A 25,616-nucleotide genomic window follows, 5' to 3' on the forward strand; every position below is an offset into this window, starting at 1 on the left:
ACAACTGAAGTGCAATTCAACTCTAGTGAAACCTGGGGAACAGGTTTAAATCACCATAACAACTGTCAAACAAAGTGAAAGATTGCATTGTTAGGTTTCCTTGTGAGGATTGAAGGAAACTAAACTGAAAGTGCATTCGAATAAACCTTAAAACACTGTTTTATTTTAACTCTTGTGTCCACTTGTATAACCAAGTTCTTATTTCTTTCTTTTTTTTTTTAGATTTTTTTCTGGATTTTCGATTATGTTTAAGTAGGTCATTCCATTCCTTTCTACTTAAAATTTTTTTTTCTTTAAATTAAAAAGTTTTAAAAGATGCATATTTGTTGTGCTGTATTATGTACACCAATGTGTTTCTGAACAATTTGAATAATAAAAATATAAAAAACACTGGTTTATTGTTATCGTTGTTGAGATTAATAATTTCCGTGAACTGTCACCAACATTTCATAAATCAAATCAAGCTCCCCACCCTTTACAGAAAATCCTAGCAAGCATTTCCAATAAAACAATACTGCTGCAAGAAAATATGTATTACTTTAGTTGGCATTCACAGTCAGCTGTACATATCTGTCTGTAATTACACCCACCTACTGTGGGTGTAATGTGGGTGTGACTTATGGCTATATTAATCCAAACACCTTTAGTTTACAGCACATAGTTACCGATCACTGCTATTTAGTACATGACATGTTCTCAAGACTTCAGAGACTTCTGCATCATATGGAAAAAGGTGAGAAAAATTTAATATCTGCAAACTCAAAGTTTCACTTAGACTAAAAAGATACTATTCGACATTTTGGTACCAAACCTTTTGGTGAAGTTAACTGTGCTTTCAATCTGTATCTTGAGTGTCAGTGCCAATACTATTATATTATATACTATTATATTAATTTTAATACCTCGATTTATTGTCGCTGTTCTAGCTCCATACAAATACAGCTCTTTTAATACATCAATGTATAATAATAGCCTCTCTGACTCAGGGGCGTGCACAGGTATGGGCTATTGTTGCCTGTGCCCCCAGTCACGTGACTTTGCTATTATTCTCACACGCAGAGCACCGCCAGTGACGGTTAGAAGTAGAGAATATTTGTCACTGCATTTGAAAGACAGGGAAAGCCCTTCCACCTTCATGTGAGTTTTGGAAGTTATGGAGAAAATGACAAATGCTCTTTGAATAGTAAAAAAAAAAATCCACATGTGCTTCAAATAATGAGCAGCTTGTAATGTTTGCATCCACATCGCACAATATTGACTTATATATGAACGTATCATGCTACGTTACACAGCTAATGAAGCTTATGTAGCAGCAGAAGTCTACTGTAGTTAGTACATCTGTTATATTAGTGTGCGCTCTGCAAACGAGAGAGGCTCAGGGGTGTGATGGTTTGGGCTCTTGAATCATGCTAGATTATACAGTACATTGAGTACAGAGAGGGAGAGAGAGAGAGAGGAAGCAGCTAAAAGATCTGCAACTTTGCGGAGCTGAATCAAAACTGCCAGCAGGCCAGCAGCAGGTGAAGCATTTTAACATGTTATTTTGATAATGTCAAACAATATTAATTTAATGTTAAGTAGGCCTATTTTACCAGAAACATTTGTGTCTAAGTTGGAGTAGGCTAATAACTCATTAAAAACAAATGTTTTAATCAATAATAAATGCACAGTAGGCCTACATTGTATCTGTGAATTAGTCACTATTTTATGTATGGGACTAACCCCAAAAGCTCCAGTTCACAGCGCATTTGAGAACCTGGAGGCAGGGGATCAAGTAAAATACTTTTACTAGCTGTTGTAAAATATGGGATGGTAAGGCCAGATAACTGGTTCACAAAGGCTTTATAATATGTAATTGTACTTTATACAATGTACTTTATACTTTATACATATGTAAATGATTCATGGTGCCAAATCAACAAATGTTATCTCAACCTGAATCATTGAGTGAAGCCACAGTCTATGAAAAGTCAACTGGCTGCAGAGTGTTCGGTTGCCTTTTTTTTTTTTATCTGTGAAAAGTACAGTATAGCCTTCTGTATATAAGTTACTTAATTCATATTCTAATAATTCTCTTCTAGATTAGTCCCAACCACAAGGCTCCAGACTAGAGAGTGAGGGAGAGCAAGCGGAGCATCACGCAACAAATCAGACAGCTACACAATGAGGGTAGTGAGTGTTAGAGAGTTACAATAAAAGACAAAGAACAATTGCCCCTCCCTGCGCAGTGTTTTATTGTAACGGATGACGTGGAGGCCAAACCCACCCCCTTACACCATGGCCACTTGCAACTATAAAACAATTAAAATAATAACAAATTACTTAAACTACTCGTTTTTTAAAGTGTAGTTCCTGTGCTTTAATTGGGTAAATATACAGTATATGATTCCTGCCTTGCTGGGCAACATCAAGCTGAACACAGAGAAGTTCACAAAGCTGAGCCAGGTGTTTAACATTTCTCCCCTGCAGCTGTCTTTCATGGTTGCATGCTAACTATCTAGCATTTTGTGTGTGTTTATAATCCAGATAACAGATGTATCCATATCCTCTTTTCATCCTTTAATGTACAGGAAACTGAAAGTCCGAGATGGCAAATGGACCAGCCTTGTCCACTGCTAGAGGTGGGGAAATATATCAAACATCCCCCCTCTCACTGTTGGATGTTCTCTATGCAAATCAGTTTGAAGGAGAAATCATTGATCCAGAAGTAGTTAAACAGGTAGAGGAAAACTTTTACAGAGGGGCCCCACCCAAATGGTTAAACTTTTACATTAGTGAACAAGCAGAATCAAATGGCACTGGAAATCCTTTCATTAAACGAGATGGATACGAAAAACTTGTTAAACAAATTAAAACACAAGGAAAAGGGAAATTCCCTGAAACATCAATTGTTAAACTGTTCCACCAGCCAGGCTGTGGGGGGACCACACTGGCCATGAAGGTGTTATGGGACTTAAGGAAAACCTTCAGGAGTGCTGTTTTAACAGGCTCAACCTCAGACATCACAAATGTTGCAGAAGAGGTGGTCCGCCTTTTCACAGCAGGCAGTCGAGGCCACCAGAACACTGTGCTGCTGTTAGTGAATGATGAGCACATTTTGGAAAATCTGCAAGACAAAATTATTATGATCATTGCTGAGCAGCAGATAGTCACCCACAGGCCTGTGGCAATCTTACTTAACTGCGTTAGAAAGGATGCTTTTCTACAAAACAGAGACCACGTCGTACTACGAAAAGTACTTTCTGACACAGAAAAGCAAACGTTTGATGAGAAAAATGAAGAACTTCGCGGAAAGTACCATGGCAAATGCAACCAATTCTATGGCTTTGACATAATGCAAAAAAATTTCTCTCAAGATTACGTCAAACAAGTATGCAAAGTATTCAGCACAGTCCGAAGAACAAAACAAACAAAGGAAACCCAACTTGTTGCCTTCATATCCCTGCTAAATGCCTACGTACCAGGCTCGTATCTCCTGGAGTCTCAGTGCCTTGACTTCTTCAAACATGATGACTACATTCATGGAGACTTTTCACTGGAGGACAGAATGGGGCCCTTTAGCCCTCTCATCATCACCTTCACCACAGAAGCATCTGAAAAAAAAGTCTGCATGGCTCACCCCATGATAGCACAATGTTGTACTGAGTTGATGGCAGAGGCGGGTGTGGCCAGAAGTGACACAGCAAGAAACCTATTGACCACTTTGTGCACAGCTGAGGTTCCGGCATTTTTGGTTGGTTTTGTCAAAGACATGCTAACCAAAAGAAGACCAAAACCAAAAGAAACCGAAGAAGAAGATATCCAAATCAATGGTACAGAGATGAAAGAAGACTCAGAAAGATTTTCTAGACTGATTGTAGATATTCAAAAGAAGGAGAGTAATGTCCAGAGTGCATCTGTTTTAGTGATGGCGTCAAAAAAGTTTGCTCAAAATCCATTTTTTCCACAGGCACTTGCTCGTTTTTATTACATAGAACTAAAAGACTACAATCTGGCAGAAATGTGGGCAAAGAAAGCAAAACAAAGAGATCCCCAAAATTCATTTGTTGCTAACACACTGGGCCAAGTCCATAAGAACCATTTAAAGAACATGGAGTATTCTGCCAGTCAAAGAGAAATTTTGCAACTGGCCGAAAAGGCCATTGACGCCTTCAAAGAAGCAGAACAACTTGCTGAAAATGAACGTGGGACAGACATGAAAGGAGATGGCAAGACCAAAGTCTCACATGTTTTTAACGCCAGAGGGATGTTTGGTTATCTACAAGTTTGCAACCTTGTGTATGACCGACTTGTCCGTCTGAACATGACTAGGAGAGGAGTTCTCACAAAGACTGTGTCCTTGGACTCTGTCCTGGGATCACTTGGAGACCTAATACCTGATCTAATAATCAGCCTAAGAGATGAGGTTGAGAGAAAATGTGCATTTTTTGATAGATATCTGACATACTCGAAGCCTAACATGAAAAAAGATGATCCCTCATACATTTCTAAAGATACCACAGACTGCTACAGGAAGTATGTTGGAGACTCCCCACCAAAGCACTTCAAAGAAAAAGGTGCTGCTCTCATCCAGAAGCTTAAGCAAAACCTGGCAGACACATCCGCTGGAGTACTCTCATGTCTTGACAGAGAATGCACTGAATCAGACCTTAAGGAAATAGCCACATGGTGGGAAGAAATCTTTTTACAAAGAGATTCAGTCTCAGCTCTGGCCAACTATATCCTTGCCCATATCATGTTAAGAAATATGGGAGCAACGTTTCCTTCTGATTGCAATTATTTAACCAATTTCATACAGAAAATGCCTCTGATCCCCGAAGATTCACCTGAGCTCCACATGTTAACCCTCCTCCTGTGCTGGCCTTCAGACAGTAAAGAGAAATGTGTCCACAACCTCAATAAATTAATTCCGGGTATGCACTTCTCCTATGACCGTGCATATAAGACACACTTTCGATCAAGGTACCTCCCCCCTCTGTTTTTCATTGGAAAAGGTCAAGATCTGACCAGAATTGTTCACAGAAAGGTGCTCAAAGAAATGTGTCTTGAGCAAAATGAGGAAACAATACAAGATTGGAGCAACGAGAAGATTTTCAAAGATCCGAATGTCCAAGACCGTCTTCTCAAAGTTGAAGGGGTGGTACGAAACCACAGAGTCTACGCAAAAATTGGTGGTACAGAGATTGAGATGGATGCAAACCTCAGAAACAGCCTTGAGAAAGACCGCCAAGTTTCCTTTTACATTGGATTTACCATCAGAGGTCCTGTAGCCTTTGCTATCCAGAAAACGACTGCAGAAAATGGTAAGAAATGTTGTATAGGGTACAATATTTTAAGCATAATGAAATACCCACCCGGTAGAGATTTCAAAAATAGCTTAATTTTAGTTTAATATTTTTCGTATTGTTGCTGTTGCTCTGTGATTGCTCTGTACTGGAAGACAATACAGAATAGTTATGTATTTTTTCAGTTGAACATTAGAAAGTAATACAAGGTCTGGGCGCTGTTTTTGGAAGGACACATCTCTGTAGAATTTTTTAATGTTATTTTTCATTTCTGAAAAATAACGTTTCATTGTATGTGGCAGTGCAATCCTCAGAGATGGCTAGCCCAGAACCCGAGGAAAGAAAACCACAACACTCGGCCTTGACGGATAACAATGGAGGTAAGTAATGTGTGAAAATACAAATTAGGATTGTGAAATAATAAAATTACTTTGCATAGTGGTCTCGAGCGCCAATGCTATCCTCAAATTGTTGTCAGTTACTTTAATTACAATTTTAACAAATGATTTTTTTGCTTTTATCTTCCTGCCTCAGGTCATTTTGTAGATCTCCATCAGATGGTTCTGATTAACAGAGTGACTGATACAGAAGGCATCCTGTTGAAGCTCAAGGATAGGATGTTGATCTCAAATGAGAACTATGAGGCTGTGAAAGCTTTAAAATCCACACAAGACCAGATGAGTGGCATTCTTCAGAGTTTGACTTCCAGCACAATGGGCAAAGACGCTCTCTATGAAATCCTTAAAAGAATGAAGAGTATGAGGTCTCTCATCAATGAGCTTGAGGGATCTGATTAAAGGAGCAAAATGTACAAGTAAAAATATGTGTTGTAGCTTTTGACAATAAGTGGGCTTTTGACACAATAGTCGGTGGACACAATGCTATCCATTAAATCCAGCGCCCTATACTACTCATCAGGAAAGCACTGATGTGGTTATTTATATCCAGGTCAACATCCAGGTCATTTATATTGGTTGATCGCACAACAGACACTTCAGATGAAAAGAGTGATGAAATTAAGCTCCTGAACCTTTAATCATTTATATAGTATTTTTTTAAGCATTTGTGGGGGGATTTATGAAATGTACTACCAAATTAAAGTTCAGTACTAAAGAAGCCACATGAAATAGTTGTACTATCAGTCTTTTCATTACTTTCGTTCATGTAAATACTCATGTAATTTTAATGGTGAACCTAATTTTTAAAGACAGAGATTATGTTGGTTAAAATGTGGCAATCTAACAGTTCTGAAGCTTTTTATGTAGTCATCAAGAATTCTACGTAAGGAAGAACACATGACTTTTGATGTTTTGCTATAATGTTTGCTAAAGATTATGAAGATTAGTATGATTAATGATGATCGACGGTGTGTTTGACTTATTTTTTTAACAAAAAGATAATTATACAGTTTAATGGTAAACAGAACAAGCTATATACATTGAGAGTTTTAAACTAAAACAGAGGGATTATATGGTCTTTTTATTTCCCCATGTTACCTCTGCTCTGTCCATCATTTTATCTTGTCTCTAGATTGTTGAGACAAAATAATGAGATTGTCTACTGTGACATTTGTGTATAGTCACAGAGTTGTTTTCTCAAAACTTTTCAATAAGATTTTTTTCTGAAATAAACTAATTCCAATTAAAGACAAACATGTCATTGTAATTATTAAAAATAATGTATACTTTTATATATGTATATTTTAAATTAAAAAAAATTCACTCTGTTGTTGGAACACACTACACAAGTGTACACACATGCTCTGGTCCTAGATATGCACAAATGGAGAGATGTCAGATGGGCTGCGACTGCTGAGCATGCGCCCCGAGCAGTTGGGGGATTTGGTGCCTTGCTCAAGAGCTCCTTGGCAGTGCCGAGGAGGTGAACTGGCACCAATCCAGCTACCAGTCCACACTCCTTACTGTGGTCCGTATGGACTTATTTACTGCCACTCCAGAATTTTGGTTCAATTTGCACTTTTACACACAGTAACACTCAATAATGATTAACTAATTATGATTTGTACATTTGACTGTGTCATCTAGAAAGAAAATGTATGTAGTGCCCAGACAGATAAATAAAGATTGTAATAATATCCTTTTGGTTCAGGAGTTCTTGAGCAAGAAAGAAATCTGTTGTTTTGGCTATTTTATTATCATTTAACTACATTATTATTATCACATTTAGTGCATGTGTGGTAAATACATTGGCCCAATGCCTAATGTGTTCTCCACAGCTCAGTGGTCAGTCTGCTTGCAACAGAAAATCTGACAGAAACCTTCCCCTTTCACATAAAACATCATGGTATGGTCTGTCGAGTAAAAGTCACAGAAACGTCACAGAATAGTATGTCAAAAAAGTCAGTATAATATGTCGACAAAAGTCACAAAAAAGTCACAGTATTGTATGTTAAACAAAGTCATAGTATAGAATGTAGATAAAATTAGACACAATAACATTTCTGTCAATAACTAAGTCTTAGTACAGTATGTCAACAAAAGTCACAAAAACCTCATAACACAGAATGTCGAAAAACTCATAAAAATTCATAGTATAGAATGTTGAAAAAAAGTCACAAAAATGTCACAGGATAGCATGTCGAAAAAAGTCATGGTATAGTATGTCAAACAAAATAAAAAATGTCATAAATATGTCCAAAATATTCAAAAAAACGTCATAGTATAGTATGTCGGAAAAAGTCAAAAACGTCACCAAATAGTATGTCAAGAAAAACGTTTAAAAAAAAAATTATGGTATAGTGTCAACAAAAGTCATAGTATGGTGTGTCTAAAACAAATACATACATGGTATAGTCTGTCAAATAATGTCATAGTACGTCAACAAAAGTCACAAAAACATCATAGTACAGTATGTTGAAAAACTCATAAAAATTCATAGTATATAATGTTAAATAAAAAGTCATGGTATAGTATGTTGAAAAAAGTCACAAAAATGTCACAGTATAGTATGTCGAAAAAAGTCACAGAATAGTATGCCAAGAAAAATCACAAAAACGTCATGGAATAGTATGTCAAAATAAAGTCATGGTATAGTGTGCCAAAAAAAGTCATAGTATAGCATGTTGAAAAAAGTCACAAAAAAGTCATGGTATAGCATGTTGAAAAAAGTCACAAAAAAGTCATAGTATAGCATGTTGTAAAAACATAATAGTATAGTATGTCGAAAAAAAGTCATGGTAAATTATGTTGAAAAAAGTAATATGGTAGAATGCTGAAAAAGTCATAGTATAGTACATTGAAAAAAAGTAATAAAATAGTATGTCAAAAAGTCACAAAAAAGTAATGTTTATAAATAGTCATAGTATAGTATGTCGAAAAATGTGATAATATAGGGTCACCAAAAATGTTTTAAAAAAAAGTCATAGCATAGTACAACAAAAAGTCATAGTATAGTAAAAAAAAGTCATAAAGTCATATTATAGTATGTCGAAAAATAGACAGTAACAGTTAGTCATATAATAGAAGTCGAACAAAAGTCATAGTATAGTGTATGTAAAAAAAGTCACAAATAGGTCACCGCATAACATAGAAAAAAAATAGACAGTGACATTTAGACTCAACTTTATTCTCGTTGCACAGATTACAGGTATTGAGACAACGCAATTCAGTTCAGCATCTAACCAGAAGTCATAAATTGAACAGGTAAACAAGGTGTAGCGTGTCACATAGATTTCAAACTTGAGAATTTCACAGGTCCTAATGGTTCATCTGAGCGATGAGCCCCTCCAGCTCTGGACGGCCCTTGAATCGAGCCTGGAAATCAGCCTCGTTGTGCTGAGAAAGAACAAGGGAGCGGAGAGGTAGAGAGATTGTTACTTGTGTGTTAAAAATTCAGAGGTTGCTTGTGGTCAAATGGAATTTTTCCGACCACTAAAGGGCTTGCATAATCAATAGGTTAAAGGTTATAGGTTTAATTTGGGTTCTTTTGGTTCTTTGGGTTCATCTACTGTACACTATACGGCTAAAAGTCTGTAGACACACCTGACTTTGAACTTTGGGTTGATTTCATGGTTTGTGCTTTGCCTCTTAATTCCCATTAAAGGATAGTTTTTTTTTCAAGTGTATCTTTAAACAATAGTGAGGTGGCCGTATGAACATGAAACAGGTTGTGAGTGTTGAAGTCATTCCTTCTGTGCAATGTAAAAACACAACATATAGGTGTAATGTCTTGGATGTCCACATACATTTGGCCAGTTAGTGTTATGCAACTCCCCGACCAACAACCTAAGTTAACCAGAACCTAAATTCCAACACAGGTTAAAAGGAAAAAACTACATCAAGGGATGTCCAAAACTATTGACATCCGTCTGATTTTCCCGGACCGTGCTTCAGAGTAATGTGCCAGACGTAACTCACCTGCTTCACAGAGAGCTCGACTCCCTCTGGTTGATTCTTCAAAAGAATGTCCATGAAAACGGGACACACTGCCGTGTCCAGACAGCTCAACTAGATAAACGGATAAATAAAAACGCTTCAGTGGTCAGGTGTTAAGACAAAGCATGCAGCAACCGACCCAGACGGAAACCTTTACCTGGACGACTCGCTCGTGAGTCTTCAGGACGGCGTCAGCGTACATCTTGGTGCCTTGCTCTTGCATCAGCATGACCTCTGTGCTCTTGGTTGGTAAAGCATAGCTACAGGTGAAAAAAAAAAAAAAGAAGAATTTTAAGGTTTTGGATTTCCATTTGTATATTGAAGTATTGTACAATGATATGCATCTATGGACTTTTTCCTATTTAAAATTGTAAACGTGCTATTCTTTACAACCAGAAAAGCTCATCGATCCTAATTCATATTTTATATTACATATTTGGTGCCTTGCAATTTGCCTGCAAGAGTTTCATCTGAAAACTGAATTGTCCTAAATAAATCGAGTAATTGACATTGTTGAGTTTCTTGATTCTTTAATAGAGTTACAATCAGACATACCAGTCTATAGTTAGTTTGTTGGTTGGAAATACAGTCACTGCTATTTTGTAAGTAAGTTTAAACAACAACAAAATCAATTTCAGTTTTTATCTTACATATTTTCTTTTCTTTAATGTGCACAGTTTTGGTTTGGATCATGCATCATCAGCCCTTTATTCTTTACTCTGAGCTAACCATTGACCGTTATCAATAATATACGGTCTATGGAGCTAACCGATTCTGTGAGCATTCTATGAACGTTTTTTCATTGTAAATAAATTCCCCAACAAACCCACAGTTATAGAACAGGGTCTTTCTTGTCAGCCTACCATGTGAAGTAACCAATTCCAAAACTGAGCTACACATATCATCCAGTTTTACCTTCTGACGTCATTGGTAAGAAGAAGAAGAAAGAACAACAACAGCTAAGATATACAGTTATGTTAACTAATTTCACACGTGTCTTTTTTAAGCTTCCAGCATCTGTCTAACATTAAGACATCCAACGTCAAACAGTTTCTCAACAGCCGACCAATGACAAGCGGAGTAGTCGTTTTCATAACATCAAGAAAAGCAATGGAGTCAGAGCACAGCGAGCTACATTATATGATTATATGAAATATTATACGTATTATATAATGGCATTGTTTTATCTAACGCTAGTATTACCGCTCCTTCTCGAGCTTGCTCCACCGCTTTGTTTTATCGATAGCGATAGCATTAGCACCGCTCCACATAGCGCTTTGGGATACTGTCGCTGTAGCTGTCGTTATAGCAACAAAAGCTGCTCTCGGCTGCTTTTTGGAACCAAACCGCTGCCAACTTCTTTTTTTTTTTTTTTTTTTTACTACAAATGTGCCCTAGTCAACTTTTTCTTGTCAAAAGAAAAAACACCAAATGTGAACATTACGGATTCTAAATAGCCTCACCTTTCTGCCACTTTGATGCCGATGCGGTTGCAGAGGTTGTGGATGTACTGGGAGTAATGCTCCACCAACGTCATGTCGTAACCCGACACTTTCACATTCAGAGTCCCATATGCTGTCTCCGTCTCCGCCAGGATCTCCTTCATCTGGTGTTTGTCTTTCTTTTTCCTTGGCTAAAAACAACAAACAAAACTTGACCTCACAACAGACATATACAGTGTTCATTTTCTATCATTTTATAGCCCTTTGTCCAGATCAGACATACTGTAAGGCTGACAAAGTTTGTAGGAATAAATTAAATACTTAAAAAAGAATGATTTGTTAAAATTCAAAATTAAAAGTCCATGTAAGTGCAACAGACCATTTGAAGTAGTTTGCCTTAAGGTCCAGTAGAGGGTGCTCTCTTCAAATGTAATATCACTATGTCCTATTAGTCTACCAGTAAACTAAGCTAACACACACATTTGCTAACTGGGCTGTTTAATTATTTAATTTAAACAAATTGCGTTTCTGACACCTATAGCCTATTAAAAAGTCAGTGTTAGTTGATTTTTATGATGACGTAGCATTCATCATCAGCAAGGAATGACATGAGACAATCCAATTATCCATTTGTGTGTCTTCACATAAGACATTTCTAAAATAGCCCAAAACAAAGCCCTTTATATAACGTTACACTTGTTTGTAATAATTATTAATAATAATTTACCAAATTAATGTAGTCTCAAATATTAAAAGAGGGAGTTTTAAATTGGTATTTGTTGTGATAGTTTTTTTATCTCTTAATGTCTGCGGCAGCATTGGTTGATTTGGATGTGAACGCAACATAACAACATGATGTACTGTAATTTCCGTGTTGCCAGTGGTGACTAAATTTAATTGATGCTTGAATGTTGACTTCGCAAATGTGGTCTTCAAAAAAAGGCAAACAGCTATTAGAAGTTATCTTATTACAGCCTTACATGGCATGTCTGGCCTTTCGGTGGACGGATTCTCATAAAAACATTTTTCTAAGTCTTACCGCTTCTTTAGGTAAAAGATGTCTCCACCTCCCGACTCCGTGGGTCGGCATGCTTTTGTATTGTCTTTCGCTTACAGAAGCTGTGGAAGAAGAGAAAAATGTCCATTAAAATACATACTGTTTATGCAAATACTACACCCCGTGCAAGATAAATATAACAGGCGAGAGTTGATTTGACAGCAGTAAAACACAAATACAGTATTTTGTATAGGGCCGCTCAATAATGGAAAATATCACGATTATGATTGGTTGATATTGAAATCAAGATTATTTAACACAATTACTCATTGACTTTTGGAAAAGATGGTGCATATATTGAACCTAAAAAGTGGTGAATCAGTTAAACAAATCAACAGTAAAAACCCTTGACAGTGAAATGTTCCTAATACAAGACAAAATGAGAGTTTACTTGCAAAATGTAATGTGGTTAAAAATAATTGTTTTTCTCGATTACTCTGTCTTTGTGATCATTAATAGGAGCCAAAATCATAATTAATTAAAAATTAATTGCACCGCCTTAATTTGACATGTAAATGTGTGTGAAAAAAAAGTCATGGTATAGACTGTGGAAAAGAATCATGATAGAGTATCTCAAAAAAATAAAAAAAAGTCATAAATATGTTAAAAAAGTCACAAAAACGTCATAGTATAGTATGTCAGAAAAAGGTCATAGTATAGCATGTAAAAAAAAAAGTCAAAAATGAGTCAAAAACGTCACAGAATAGTATGTTGAAATAAAGTCATGGTATAGTCTGCCAAAAAAAGTAATACTATAGTATGTTGAAATAAAGTCATGGTATAGTATGTCGAAAAAAAAGTCACAAAAAACTCATAGTATAGTACATTGTAAAAATCGCAGTCTTTAAATACTTACCCCAAACAGGATGTTGGATAGATGGTGTGGCCCTGTTAAAACAACAGTACAAGTATTTGTAAGAAACCGTATTAAAAAAGAGAGCATTTACATCACCAAGGTCACTTTAGGACCTTTTTGGAAAATCTTAAATATTATAACATTAAAACATTTTTCACGATTTAGAAGTTGAAATATTAGGAAACAACTGATGTTTGTACACCTAAAATTTACAGCGTAGTATTTCGTTCATCTTTTTTTTTTTAATTATTTTCCCACCTCTCATATTGGTAATTTATCGCCAATAAAGTTAAGATAATTAACTTTTTGACTTGTTTACAACCGGTTAAATCATCTGACCACACTTTTGTTGCAGTGTGGAAATCGCAGCAGTTACTTGGTTGCATATTAAAAGGTTATCATAACTAACAGACTTTCTTTCCAAAAGTGTGAAAGAAATACCCAAGTTGTAAAATCTTTAAAGTTTAAAAAGTATACACTTTTTAAGCTGAGGTTCTATGGTTGGTGTTATTATGAAGGACTACAGTGATCACATCTTTGCGATATAGTCTTTCACTGAGGCCATCATGAGGTATGGAAATTATAAAAGCAATGCAAAGACTTACCGGCATAATGTAAGCGTGAGATTTAACACGCATGCCTGTTGTGTGACAGACGTCTGCAACTGAACACAACAGAATAACGTCAGTTTAACAGAATAACGAGGGAAATAATGATAATTCACAGACCACATTGTGAGAGTTTTTACTTAGCATTAGACTTCCCTCTGCCAAAGTAGCTTCTACCTTCCAGCCTACCTCCTCACACAGAAGGGAAACTAAGCCTGGATGAATATTATATCACAACTGGTACCGACTCTCCAGTTAAATGACTAACGTTAGCTACTTCTCTGTGTTTCATATCATTTATTTATTAACGGTCGTCGTAGTTTAGTGGCTGTTGCTTGGAAACACGAGTGATTTCAAGACATCAACGTTACTTGGTGTTTGGCGGAACTTGTGATGAACATGATTAATCGAATCTGCTCAATCTGTAGCTATGACCTCTGTGGAGATACTAGACGTTTTAGCGGATAGCAACAACAAAAAACACGTTACCTTTCGAAAGACGGCATTCATAGTTCAACCTTTTTTCTGTGTTTAACGGAAAACACGCTGGGTGTTGCGATGTAATTCCACGAGTTAGCTTACATGTAACTATAATTATAAATATAAATATATGATATAAAAGCTACTAACAACGGAAGTCATCACAGGAAGCTATTCCGCCCTATTTTGCATCCGTGGTTTGAATGCCCCAGAACAAACGTTCCGGTACGGGTATCACGTTCAGTCTTTCTCCACGTTTCTATTAAATACGTTATGTACATATTTTGTGTTATGTATTCATCTGTGTGCTAAAATCTAGTGAATGTTTGATAACAAACTGGTGAAATGAATTCCCTTAAATGAAGTTGATGGTAGCCCAGTGATGAAAAATGAAAATCCCTTTTAAAACCCATGTTTAACATATTAATACATTGATGTAATTGTCTCACTATATATTTTCATCTAATTCACTTATATTTAATTTTGTATATATTTTACTTAATTTTTTGTTTATTAATCACTGCCCATATCTGATTTCCTTTCAGCAATTTTAGTAAAAGGGGAAAAAGCAATTCAGTGTTATTTTGAGTAGTTTACATATTTATTTAAATCTAATATCTTTGTTTGCCCTTCTCCTACCCTTCTGTAGACCCAACAAACTTAAGTTAAATCATGTATTTGTCATATTTTCAAAAGGACAGCCAGACATCTGCACATTTCAACATACTTTATTATTATGTATTCATATTTCAGTTTGGCCCCTCACAAAATCACCCGTATCAAAATAAATCAACTTTTAACATTCAAATAGTTCAGGCCTAACATAGCATTTTCTGTAGTAAAGTGCAAAATCCTTTGTCGCCTGAAACTTATATTTTCAGAATGTATACACTGTGCATAGGAACATTTTTTTTAAACAATGCATTAACTGCTTTTAAAGCAAACAAATATGAAAAGCAAAGTCATCCTAAAGTCTGTATAGACTTAACATTGCAATTTTTTTTCTCTAATGTCATGCCAAGCAAACAAAACTTTTTAAAGTACACACTCTCACAAACACACTCTCTCTCTTTGGCTTGCAAAACTGAAGCAAGAATGAAATAAACAAATCAATACAATCCATTAACGCAGGACTCATTCAAGTAAATTGTTAGTTGCGTCTTTGCTCTCCTTCAGGTCAAATCTGTTTACACGGACACTGATCAAAAGGCTTTCTATGGTGATGGAAACCTGGGAAACTCAAGGAATTCAAACATTTTCTTACCAATGCTTGGGAAATTTAAGAGACTATTTCAGAGGTTTTCAGAAGCGGTTATTTCAAAAAAGCGTTCTCAAAACAAATTAAATCAACTCAACTGAATTCTGTTTAGGCAAATTACTCACGTTTTAAAATTATTGGCAGAGTGGTCAAAATCCAGACATGCAGAGATTTTACTAAATTCCAATTGAGGTGTTTTGAGTCCTTCCAGCCACATTCTGTCAATATACATTCACGTGTGTTTATGCATACAGCAATCATTTTCTACTATTAAGCACCTTAAGTTTAACACAGGTTTAGCATGAGATTCTCAGTGCACAGTTTGTTTTAAATCCAGCTTTATCGAAGCTCTGATATCATTCAGTGTGTCATCTCAGAGTATTGTACCAGGGTTTGAGGCAAAATGTGATAACTGCTCGAGTCCTCAACTGTACATGGCACTCGCAGTTAACAATCAAATCCAAAGTGCTTTAATAGGTGTAAAAATATATGTATCCAAATCCTGTCCCCGTCCTTAAATTCATCACTCCTCCTCGTCCTCCTCTTCTTCGTTCTCGTCCTCTTCATCGTCTTCCTCGTCTTCCTCTTCACCCTCTTCCTCCTCCTCGTCTTCCTCCCCTGGGCTGTAAAGATCGTCAGCCAGCCCACTCTGGTCATTTCCTTCCTCGTCATCGTCTTCCTCATCATCCTCTTCCTCCCCCTCGCTCCTCATTTCCTCGCTGCTGTCGTCGTCGTCGTCGTCGTCTTCATCCTCCACAGCCTCTTCCTCATTCTCCTCTTGGTCCTCTTCCTCATGATCCGACAGGTGACCTGATGGGTGGAGAAGATTCAAAAAAATATAATCAGTTTCAGAGAGGTGTTGATGGTATTTCTATAATTTTCTTCCACCCCATTTTATGAGACGGGCTTAAAACACCCCTCTGTATGATGTAATAAAGTTAAAGAGCACCACAAACTGCAGCCTCCAAAATTACTATAAAATTAAATCTTCAACTCACTGAAGCAGATTCAACAAAAACCTGAACATTGTAACATTCATGAAGGGAGCATCTTTTGCAGGACTATTAACAAAAAAACAAAGTGACATTAGAAGATAATTTAACGAATGAAAATTCCTTACACAGGGAGTTAATGGCAGCAACAATGTGACACGGTAGCTCCTCATCAAGGAATTTTCTCATTTCGTCCTCCATCATCACTCCAAGAACCTCCGTCTCCATGTCGACGTATTCTGGGTAGTACATGTCTTTTCTTAGCTGCCTACGGCACCTAATGGAAAACAACAATTAATCTGCAACTATTTGTTATATAGTTTATGACATTTTTTAAAGCAAAACTACCAACCATATGCCAGATAAAGCTTCTTATATGTCAGGATTTGACTTTTATAGTCAGACAAAAAATAAGATACTACAAAAGTATGATACATATCTTAGTGTGATTATAAGGAAATGATGGTTCTAGTGTTAATGGGCACAATCATCAAGAAAATAACCTGCAGATTAAATGATAATAGTAGTTGCAGCCATCAATGAAAATAAAAGCAGTACTTACTGTTTTCCTGTTGTCCGGTGTGCCTAAAAATGGGACAAAAACCAACAGATGTTTGGACACAAATTATATACAGTAGATTTCCATAAAAATGGAGGTGTCTAGCGGAGGTAACTTATTGGTGCTGCCCATGGCAAAGGGGCAAAAGCTTTATATTACAAAAGGTCAACTTAAAATTAGATTTGTTTTGTTGTGTACTAATGTATTACAAGCATTTAGCTGCCATAGTTTTGTCACTGTTTGTTCTGAAGACATTTCTCCTAAATAACAAAAACTCCACATTTCACATGTTTCAAATATCTAAGAATTTGTCTCAGTTGAGTCACACAAAGGACATGCATGGTCTACCTTATTAACTATAAATCACAAGCAACGTTTTAACTTCATTCTATAAAGGTCCCATGACATGGTGCTCTTGGTGGTCCCCTCATACCATATCTGAAGTCTTACCCGATATTACAAAACCTTGCCCCTTATGACATCATAAGAGGTTAAGATTCCAGATCGGCCCGTCTGAGCCTTCATTTTCTCAAAAGGCAGAGCAGGATATCTAGTGTCGGTTTACACCTATCGCCATTTCTAGCCACTCGGGGACCATAGGCAGGCTGGGGGAACTCATTGTTAAAACAAAAAAAAAAAAAAAGTGATATTTTCATGCCATGGGACCTTTAAGCTATGATTCCTTTGTGAAAAGGTTTGTAGTAATGTAAAATGTATGTCATTGATGCTTAATGGGGCAAAAGTGTGGAGCAAGGCGTCTCACCTCAATAAAGCGGAAAGGGTCGCTTTCCTGCATGAGGCTTTCGATGCCACAGCGGACTTCCTGGAGACGGACCTGGTCCTGGCTGATCTTGAAGATGTTCTTCTGAATCGCCGGCCCGTTGGTGTCAGAATGAGTGCGTGCGCATTCTCGCAATCTGGTGACAAATCTGAGTATTTTGGCCTTCATCTCCTCCCCCAGCCTGGTCAAGCACTGCTCAGAGTCGTCCATAAACTTCTAGATAGGGGAAGGGACGAGTAGGAGGAAAAGAGCACATAGGATGTCTCATACAGGAACATTAGAGAAATCAAGTGATCTTTTATCATTGACTTAAAAGTAAACAAACAAGTTTTATGACTTTCATGGTAAGTCAACATGAAATGTACAAATTTCATTTTCAGAATATATTTTCTGTAGTTTGATGAAAACATACATGATCTAGACTTGTTTGTGTCATACATGTTAAGTTAGGTAATGGTTGTTTCTTCTTTGTAATAAAAACTAACCATTCTGAACGTGGGTGTCCACTTTATATAGTTCTATTTAAATTAAGTCTGTTATCTGGTGCAAAACTGGTCCCAAGGTTTTTGTTGCAAACAAAGATCTGAGTCTTTGAACTTTTCCATTTTTTTACTGCATAGCAAACTCGACTGTATTGTTACTTATCTCAAGCACTTTAAGAAAACTCAGTTACACATTACAAAATAACTAAATTAAATAAAAGTCTTAAGACTTAAATATAAACTAGCACTAAAAGCAAAGCACAGCTACTGTACTCAACATATCTTAATGTTGCTGTCCATGGTGCTGAAAAGGATGAATCAACTACAAGCCAACTTCGTATACTGCATTTATAAAATAAAATAGTGCGGTTGAACTACTAAAATATTTAAAATCGCAATTAATCACTTTAATTTCATAGTAAACTCGCAATTAATTGCAAATTTTTATCCATTCTAAAAGTCCCTTGATTTCTTTTTGTCCCATTATTTTTTTCTCTTTTAATGCTCTTATCAACATGGAAAATTGGATCAGATTGCTTTGTAATAATGTTTTTTTTTATTGAAAACACCATTGGCATTTAGCCTTCTACTTAATTCACACCCTTTCGGTGTCTTGCAGTCGCCATCCAATCAAAACGTTACGTTAGTAGACTTTAGCTGGCTCGCAAGCCCAAACAAGTGTGTGTGGCGTGCCCGTTTTGTTTCCGGTCTAGCTAGATCCGGTGTGGTGTTGTAGTTTTTCTAACGTTACTAGATGTAGGAACAGCATGTGAAAAAAAACTACAAAGTTTGCTAGGCCAAAAAGAACGTTAATCTCACGATAAAAAATTGACGCCGTCAATAACGCGTTTAACTGACATCACCAATAATAAACCATCTTGCTAGTTGAAAGTTAAGTATACTTAAGAATATGTATGCTTTGACATTCATTCGGTTTCTAAAGGCAGACAAGAAGCACATACTACAAATTGGACTCAAATCTAGAAGGCACAGTGCTTTCCTTCATAAGATCAATGTCAAGATGCTGTCAGTCTGTCATCCAATTTACATTAGAGCTTCAAGGATTATTGAAGTTACCGATTAGTCAAACGTAGGGCTTATATCATGCTTTTCGGCTTTTTCTTCATGGCTTTTTCCGCACGCGCACATGCTTAAACCAACCAATCACTGCGCAGCTTATCTAAATAGTTGTGAGCAAACCGTATAAGGGAGAACACCTCTCATTTCATTCTGGAGTCTTTTTCCAGGGTCGCATTAGAGCCCATACAACAGCATCTGGGCCATTTTCAGCCCAACCAATGTTACATACCCTATTTGGAGACCTTAAGGAACCATTGTAACCATTCTATCACCCCTTTAATACAATTATGAACTTGAAAATTAGCATAACATGAGCAATTTATTGCTCACAATGTAACCAACCAAAAGGTAAGAAACACCTGGCTGTGTGGGCTTTAGGTGTCAGACGCTCCCTTAAGTTCCCTGGGACATATTGGAATGAGAGTTGACGAAAACAACGTGCAAGCTCTGATGCTCGCTGTAGTGAAAATGGCCCAGTTCGGGTTTAATTGCAAGCCACATGTTCACACATTACACTGGTATAAGAGTAGCATAAGGTGTGCAAAGCAAGTATGGGTGAGAGAGAGTTAGTGGATGCGCTCACGGGCAGATGTGTCAACAAATTAGTGGTAAAGTTGTCAAGTTGTAGTATGTGTACGATGTAGGTTTCTCTTCAAGACCCAGTAAAGTTCCGGTGTCTTGCTTCCCAACTGCTGGGTGAAGTGAAGGGAGTTAGCCCTTCAGTGAGCGTCAGCATCCCGACCACAGTCTGGAAGCTGAAGCAGGAACGGTTGACAACATGTTTACAACAAAGTTTTGAGTTATTTAAATATTTTAGCGTGGTAGAGTCAGTATGCATCATGGTTTGTGAAATTTGTTACAATACTGTCATTGACAGGTAAGAGTCATTTTTTTTCCCCCAACAAGAAAAAGAAGATAGACAAACAGAGCAACCCTTACAGCCCTAATAGAAATGGTTAAATATTCACCTGTTTTTAAATTTGTTAGCACTCTTGAAATATAAATGTGTGCCTTCTTACCTTATTTTGTCTCTCTTTCTCTCTCTGCTCCTGGAGTTTTTTCTCTGCCATGCTGTACTTCCTTTCAACCCTGTACAGCTGCTTATCCAGCGTGCCCTGGTGAACATGGGAAGGCATGCAATAATGATTTTAAAATTGTAAGTATTCCCAGAACACAAATGTGAGTGTAGGGGTTGAAAGTGGGATTAATAACTACTGTGCAACTGACAAAAACTTGTTTCAATGCTGCTTGTAATGGCTTTCAAAAGTCAGGTTTCAACTGATACAGAAACTGATAGCTTTATTCATCCACATATAACGAACAAATTCAGTTTCTACAATCCACCGAAACATTTATACACACACATTCATACTGCCAGTTATCAATGATAGAGGGAGCACAATAAAGACATATGAAAAGTGTGAGAGCCAGAAGTATACAACAAAAACTTATTTGAAATAAAAACTGAATGAAGACAATAAAGTTTGATAAAGAAGAAATTAAATAATAAAAATTAAACCCATTAAAATGTCTTGTCTCTAAATTTGTTAATTGTAAAAGGGAAATAAAAATACTCAACACTGGCTTTAGAACATCCAACAACTTTCATTACTGTATTAATTGAATCCATTTGGGTGCCAATACAAAGACAAATTGCTAAGGAATTTTGAAAGCCTACCATTTCACTGTTGTAAATTAACATAATATAATAAGTAAGGCTGAAAAGAGCATTGATGATAGACAGTGTTGAGAAGGATACTTTCAAAAATGTTTTCTTTTACAGAATGCATGCCCAAAATTGTGAATACATGGATTACTTACACATTGAATTGAATTTTATAGAACAGCAGGCATCAAATCCTGCTTATTAAACAGGCCTACTCTGGTAAAACCTTCTACAGAAGCGTTACTAACAAGTACCTGAACAAGCAGATAGATTTTTGTATTTGTAGTCCCAAAGTGCATACTACAAAAATCTAACCTACACCTATTAGCTCTTGCTGCTTTCAACTCCATTGTGACTGATCACGCAAAAAGCTCATTTTTTGTTTTCATATTGGGCCTTCTGCGAAATGCATGGAGTTTCCTTAAATTTATTCAGAGAGTGTGTAAATGTATTCAGATGTACTTATATGTACTTGCATTCAAATGTACCTACATGTATTCCTTTACTCCCCAATACTGATGATGTCTAATGTATAGAATATTTTGAAATAATAAGTTTCTGGACTGAATATCTAAAGCAATGAACTGGAAGCCCTTTCAACTTCACACTCTGTTCAGGAGAATGGAACCACAGGAAGTAGATTTAACTCCCCTATAGAAAGACCAAAAAGTCATGTGACTTTTTCCTTTCATTCACACACAGCCATACACACACTCCCAACAACAACTCATTCATTAGGGTTCCAGACTCATCACAAGACTTTGTGTGAGCCAAACAATCAGAAGGTGGTACAGGTTTCCTTAGGATTTATTTATTTTAGCAGTGGGGGGGGGGGGGGGGGGGGGGGGGCAGGCCGCCATGGCACAATCAAAAGAACACTGTGGTAAAACTGAATGTAAGATGCACAGAGAGACATAGATCAGATTAAGTTCAACATAATGCGGATATTCTAACCACAAATATGACTACATGGGATGTTAAGCCCCTGACAAACCAACCAGGTAGCTGACCATCTGCAGAAAAGGCAGGTGGATTGATCAGTCTCCCCAAATTTGTCAAAAAAGTGCCTCGGAACACACCAAAGCGACGAGACGCAATACGTCTCCATAACAGCAGGCGGCACTAATCTGTATTGTTGCCCAAAAATGAAAACCTGCAGCTGATTGGACGAACGCGTCACATGGGTCTGTGTTCAGAATACAAGCTCATATTTTACTACATTTTATTCACCGAAACGTGTTTCTGAAAACATTTTAAGCGAGAAATAGGCCGTGCAGTTGCTGAATCTGTCTTCATTTTAGATCGAAAAAGGTCAGTTTAATAGATTTTGTCAGAGTTTGAGGGACTCTAGTGCGCTCATCCGGCTCCGTGTTTCCGGTTTTGCACTCCCTCAATCAGATTGGTCACTGCCGGCGGTGCCTGTCTTTAGACTTAACATGTCAGGTCGGCCAAAATGAAGGCCGACGGCCCCTCCGGACGGACGGCGGCAAGGAACACACCGAACAGACTCCTTTCACCGACCTCACCAGACTGTCCGACAGCCGACTGGGTTGGTGTGTCACACCCTTAGGCGATATTCAAAAAACCTTGTATCACCTGCGTTACAATGGGATTCCTAGCTTTCTGAGCAATTCCAAACCCTTCTTTAAAGATGCAAGTTTCCTGTTTTATTTGCCATAATATTAATTTTACAATTTTCTTACGTGCGTAGAAAGCATTTTTAATATAAAAAGGTGTACCTTGAGATCTTTCATTGTGTTTTTAAGGGTCTTAATTGTGTGTCCCGAGTGTCCTCCTTCTATGGTGCAGGCGTTGCACACGCATATCTTGTCATCCATGCAGTAATATCTGGAGTTTTATACCAAATAAAAAACACAATTAAGATAAACCTGCTACATGACAGATCTTGAAATACAGTAGAACACTTGCTTATGAAGTGTTCTCTAATACAACCACAACTAGAAACATATGGAGTGGAAAAAGGTTATTCAAGGTTAGTGTGAAAAAATGTGTTACGTTTGGTTTTGTTCAAGTTATTGAAACAGAATAATAGTGTGCAAAACAATTAGTAGAGCAACCCTATATATATGGTGTAAAAAACAAAAAGTATTATTAAACATCAGCTGACTATTACTGTAAGAGACTACTGTTTCATTCAGACAGTTATTTTTTGGCCAATTAGGTGGATGATTGATTACAGTTACACTAGATCAAAACTTTGTGGCATTGTGAAAAAAAAAAAGGTTTCTCTCCATGATGAAATACCCACCTTTTCAAAATACAACACCACAATATATGAGTGCACATGCCTCTCACCTATATATCTCATCATGATCTGGGCACTTCCTCTTCCAGAAGTCGTTCATCGGTTCTGTCAGTGGATGCTCGCGGAACGCCGGGAGTTCAAGATGTGGCTTGACATGCTCCTGGCACATTGACACCTCACACTTCAGGCACGTCTTGACTGCAAACATTGACTCAGCAGCAGTGGCTTCCTGTTTGTAACCCTCTTCCTGAGAAACAGAAGCAGCAGAAGACCCTTCTCCAGCAGCACTGATGCCCGATGCCTCTGCGGAAACTGAAGGGCAGTAGTCACATGGAACAGCAAACAGACACTTGGCTTGCTGCGCTGACAGAGAAGACGACAGCAACTCCCTGGATTTTAAAGCTGTAGCAGCTGCAGTAGTAGATCTGCATCGGTGACGGTAGTCGTCAGAAATATTTGCTAGTTTGAAGTTTTTCTGGAAGTTGATGCCACACCGATGGCTTTCGCGGCATTCTGGGCAGCGGAAGCGACCGCGATCTGCTTGCCGCTTTAGACGATCCAGGCAGGTCTTGCAGAAGTTGTGGCCGCAAGGAAGCAAGTGGGGGTCGCGGTACAAGTCCAGGCACACTGGGCAGGTAAGCTCCTCTTTCAAGACGCTGGAATGCTCTGACTGGGCTGTGGCCATTATGTCAGTATTCAAACTGTAAGGTCAGAGGGGTGAGTCAAGTGGAGGTTGTTAAGATGAGGATGAAAAGAAGCGGAAAAAGTGGATGAGGTAGTGGTGGGGATTGGATAAGATGAGAAAGAAAGAGATGAAGGTGGGTGGGAATGGGACATGGGAGTGATAATTGGAGAAATAGAGAGCAGAACAGGTGGAGAGGGAAGGGAGTCTACATGTTGACTTAGTTAACTGATTAGACATAACACTGCGATCAATTAGGACATTTTTCAAGCAAGAATGACAAAACCATGATCGTTGGTCCTAGTCTCTGAAACTGGAATATCTGTTGCTTTTCTCTGTCATGAGATAGTATACTACATATATTTGGACTAATGGCTGGGGGAAAAAAACAAGCAACTTAACCCTGGGAAAGCTTAAGTTATGTTTTATGTAAACCACTTTGAATTGCCTTGTTGCTGAAATGTGCTATACAAATAAAGCTGCTTTCACCAATAATTGGGGCTATTTGACTTTTTACAGACAAAATCATTAATCTGGAAAATATTCTCCACAACAGTCAATAATAAAAAGCAATCGGAGTGGCCTTCCTTAATTCGGCATTTTGTAAAAACAAATTAAAACATATTTAACCACCATCACATTTTTTTTTCCTGCATGGTGTTTTATAAAATGATACAAATTAAAGTAGAACATATTGTAACTTTAAGCCTTGATAAAACCTACAAAAACAGGTCAGTTGGTGCCTGGTGTTCAGATAAGCTTGTTGAACAGTCTGTTTAAAGGCTGTGACCTTAAGATAACGTGGAAAACTGCCAATCAGCTTGTTTTGTAGACAAAAAGTGTTTTCCAGTTTGTCAGCTGTGGTTTCCAGCGCTCCACCTGTCAGCTTAATAACACAGGCCTGTGAAGCTGTTCTGAAAACGGTTTTTATTCAGTATGTGCTCCGTACTCTAACCTTCTTCGGTTTAACGTTACCTCATGCAAGGAACCTTACAATTCATTTCTATTTCCCTTAAAAGCCTGGTTTACCCTCTGATTCCGCTTCAAACAACGTTAAGGTTACTCGTAAAACTAGCGTAACTGCCATTTATCTAGATATCAAAACTACTGTTTATTAAGCCTGTTTTTCCTACTGCTAGCTACATTAACGTTAACCGTAGATTAAAGGGTCAACCAACAATTAGCTAGCTTAGCTAACACGCCTCCCTTAGACAACGTTAACGTTACACTAATCTCTTCCTTGCTTAGTTGCTGTGTTAAGCTAAAGCAAACCACGTCAGACAATGTTGCTAACGTTACTTACCTTGATAATGTCACGTTAGGTCCTTATAGGTTATCTTGGTACAAAGCTGAAACACAGTTGCCCATGTACAAGCTATCAAACGATGAGGCTAACGTCTCAAATCTCGAAGCCGCAGTCCACCTGTCTTGCACTTGTTCACGTTAAGAACATGTTAACATTACAACCCGTTGCTTTTTTTGCTCCCACAGTACGGGTTGTTTTAGGGAGTCCGAGGAAACATTCCAGTCACCGGGCATTTAGCTAGCTAGTATCTCATCTGGAGTTTTCGACATTTGACACAAAAGGACGAGTCGACACACCTGCGCGACAGACAATCCTTTAACAGCTAGCTAGCTAACTGAGCAGGTTGATGCGGGGGGAATGCCTTCAGAGGCTCCTCGGAAATTCCGGCTTTACACTAGCTATACACACCATAAATGGTTGAC

General features: G+C 37.5%; 3 protein-coding genes across 8 annotated transcripts; 1 reads left to right on the plus strand and 2 right to left on the minus strand.

Annotated features, from left to right (window-relative positions):
- The first annotated feature begins 588 nt into the window (after positions 1-588).
- LOC116706921 (sterile alpha motif domain-containing protein 9) lies at positions 589-18,555 on the plus strand. 4 transcript variants are annotated; one of them, XM_032543979.1, is made up of 5 exons: positions 599-733; positions 2,571-5,303; positions 5,588-5,665; positions 5,820-6,130; positions 18,540-18,555. In XM_032543979.1, exons 2-4 carry the CDS (start codon positions 2,588-2,590, stop codon positions 6,080-6,082), a joined length of 3,057 nt encoding a protein of 1,018 aa, XP_032399870.1. In that variant the 5' UTR covers positions 599-733; positions 2,571-2,587; the 3' UTR covers positions 6,083-6,130; positions 18,540-18,555. The 4 variants fall into 4 exon arrangements, with proteins under 4 accessions (XP_032399872.1, XP_032399871.1, XP_032399870.1 ...); XM_032543981.1 differs by lacking the exon at positions 18,540-18,555 and having other exon boundaries at positions 589-733; positions 5,588-5,674; positions 5,820-5,909; XM_032543980.1 differs by lacking the exon at positions 18,540-18,555 and having other exon boundaries at positions 590-733; positions 5,600-5,665; positions 5,820-6,241.
- On the minus strand, positions 8,850-14,330 carry mrpl48 (mitochondrial ribosomal protein L48). 2 transcript variants are annotated; one of them, XM_032544014.1, is made up of 8 exons: positions 14,132-14,330; positions 13,640-13,698; positions 13,035-13,066; positions 12,161-12,240; positions 11,143-11,312; positions 9,837-9,939; positions 9,662-9,751; positions 8,850-9,079 (listed from the first exon to the last, which is right to left on the minus strand). In XM_032544014.1, the coding sequence occupies exons 1-8, from the start codon at positions 14,150-14,152 to the stop codon at positions 9,002-9,004; spliced, it is 633 nt and encodes a 210-aa protein (XP_032399905.1). In that variant the 5' UTR covers positions 14,153-14,330; the 3' UTR covers positions 8,850-9,001. The 2 variants fall into 2 exon arrangements, with proteins under 2 accessions (XP_032399905.1, XP_032399906.1); XM_032544015.1 differs by having other exon boundaries at positions 13,640-13,690; positions 14,130-14,270.
- Positions 14,835-25,578, minus strand: zgc:92594 (E3 ubiquitin/ISG15 ligase TRIM25). 2 transcript variants are annotated; one of them, XM_032544001.1, is made up of 8 exons: positions 25,194-25,578; positions 23,257-23,911; positions 22,680-22,788; positions 20,294-20,389; positions 17,695-17,928; positions 16,935-16,957; positions 16,501-16,649; positions 14,835-16,190 (listed from the first exon to the last, which is right to left on the minus strand). In XM_032544001.1, the coding sequence occupies exons 2-8, from the start codon at positions 23,889-23,891 to the stop codon at positions 15,904-15,906; spliced, it is 1,533 nt and encodes a 510-aa protein (XP_032399892.1). In that variant the 5' UTR covers positions 23,892-23,911; positions 25,194-25,578; the 3' UTR covers positions 14,835-15,903. The 2 variants fall into 2 exon arrangements, with proteins under 2 accessions (XP_032399892.1, XP_032399891.1); XM_032544000.1 differs by having other exon boundaries at positions 23,257-23,907; positions 25,192-25,577.
- Positions 25,579-25,616: the final 38 nt, after the last annotated feature.

This window comes from Etheostoma spectabile, chromosome 19, assembly GCF_008692095.1.
Source record: "Etheostoma spectabile isolate EspeVRDwgs_2016 chromosome 19, UIUC_Espe_1.0, whole genome shotgun sequence".
NCBI classification, from domain to species: Eukaryota; Metazoa; Chordata; class Actinopteri; order Perciformes; family Percidae; genus Etheostoma; species Etheostoma spectabile.

What these genes read in the sequence shown, in the direction of transcription:
- LOC116706921 (XM_032543979.1), top strand. Translation starts at nt 2,588, where the DNA reads ATGGCAAATGGACCAGCCTTGTCCACTGCTAGAGGTGGGGAAATATAT. An exon ending in GAAAACGACTGCAGAAAATG is followed by an intron (nt 5,304 to 5,587) that starts GTAAGAAATGTT and finishes TGTATGTGGCAG; the next exon opens with TGCAATCCTCAGAGATGGCT. An exon ending in CTTGACGGATAACAATGGAG is followed by an intron (nt 5,666 to 5,819) that starts GTAAGTAATGTG and finishes TTCCTGCCTCAG; the next exon opens with GTCATTTTGTAGATCTCCAT.
- mrpl48 (XM_032544014.1), bottom strand. Translation starts at nt 14,152, where the DNA reads ATGAATGCCGTCTTTCGAAAG. An exon ending in TGAATGCCGTCTTTCGAAAG is followed by an intron (nt 13,699 to 14,131) that starts GTAACGTGTTTT and finishes TGTTGTGTTCAG; the next exon opens with TTGCAGACGTCTGTCACACA. An exon ending in TATCCAACATCCTGTTTGGG is followed by an intron (nt 12,241 to 13,034) that starts GTAAGTATTTAA and finishes CTTCTTCCACAG; the next exon opens with CTTCTGTAAGCGAAAGACAA.
- zgc:92594 (XM_032544001.1), bottom strand. Translation starts at nt 23,891, where the DNA reads ATGGCCACAGCCCAGTCAGAGCATTCCAGCGTCTTGAAAGAGGAGCTT. An exon ending in CACCGGACAACAGGAAAACA is followed by an intron (nt 16,650 to 16,934) that starts GTAAGTACTGCT and finishes GTTTTCCATTAG; the next exon opens with GTGCCGTAGGCAGCTAAGAA. An exon ending in TGCTGCCATTAACTCCCTGT is followed by an intron (nt 16,191 to 16,500) that starts GTAAGGAATTTT and finishes TCCACCCATCAG; the next exon opens with GTCACCTGTCGGATCATGAG.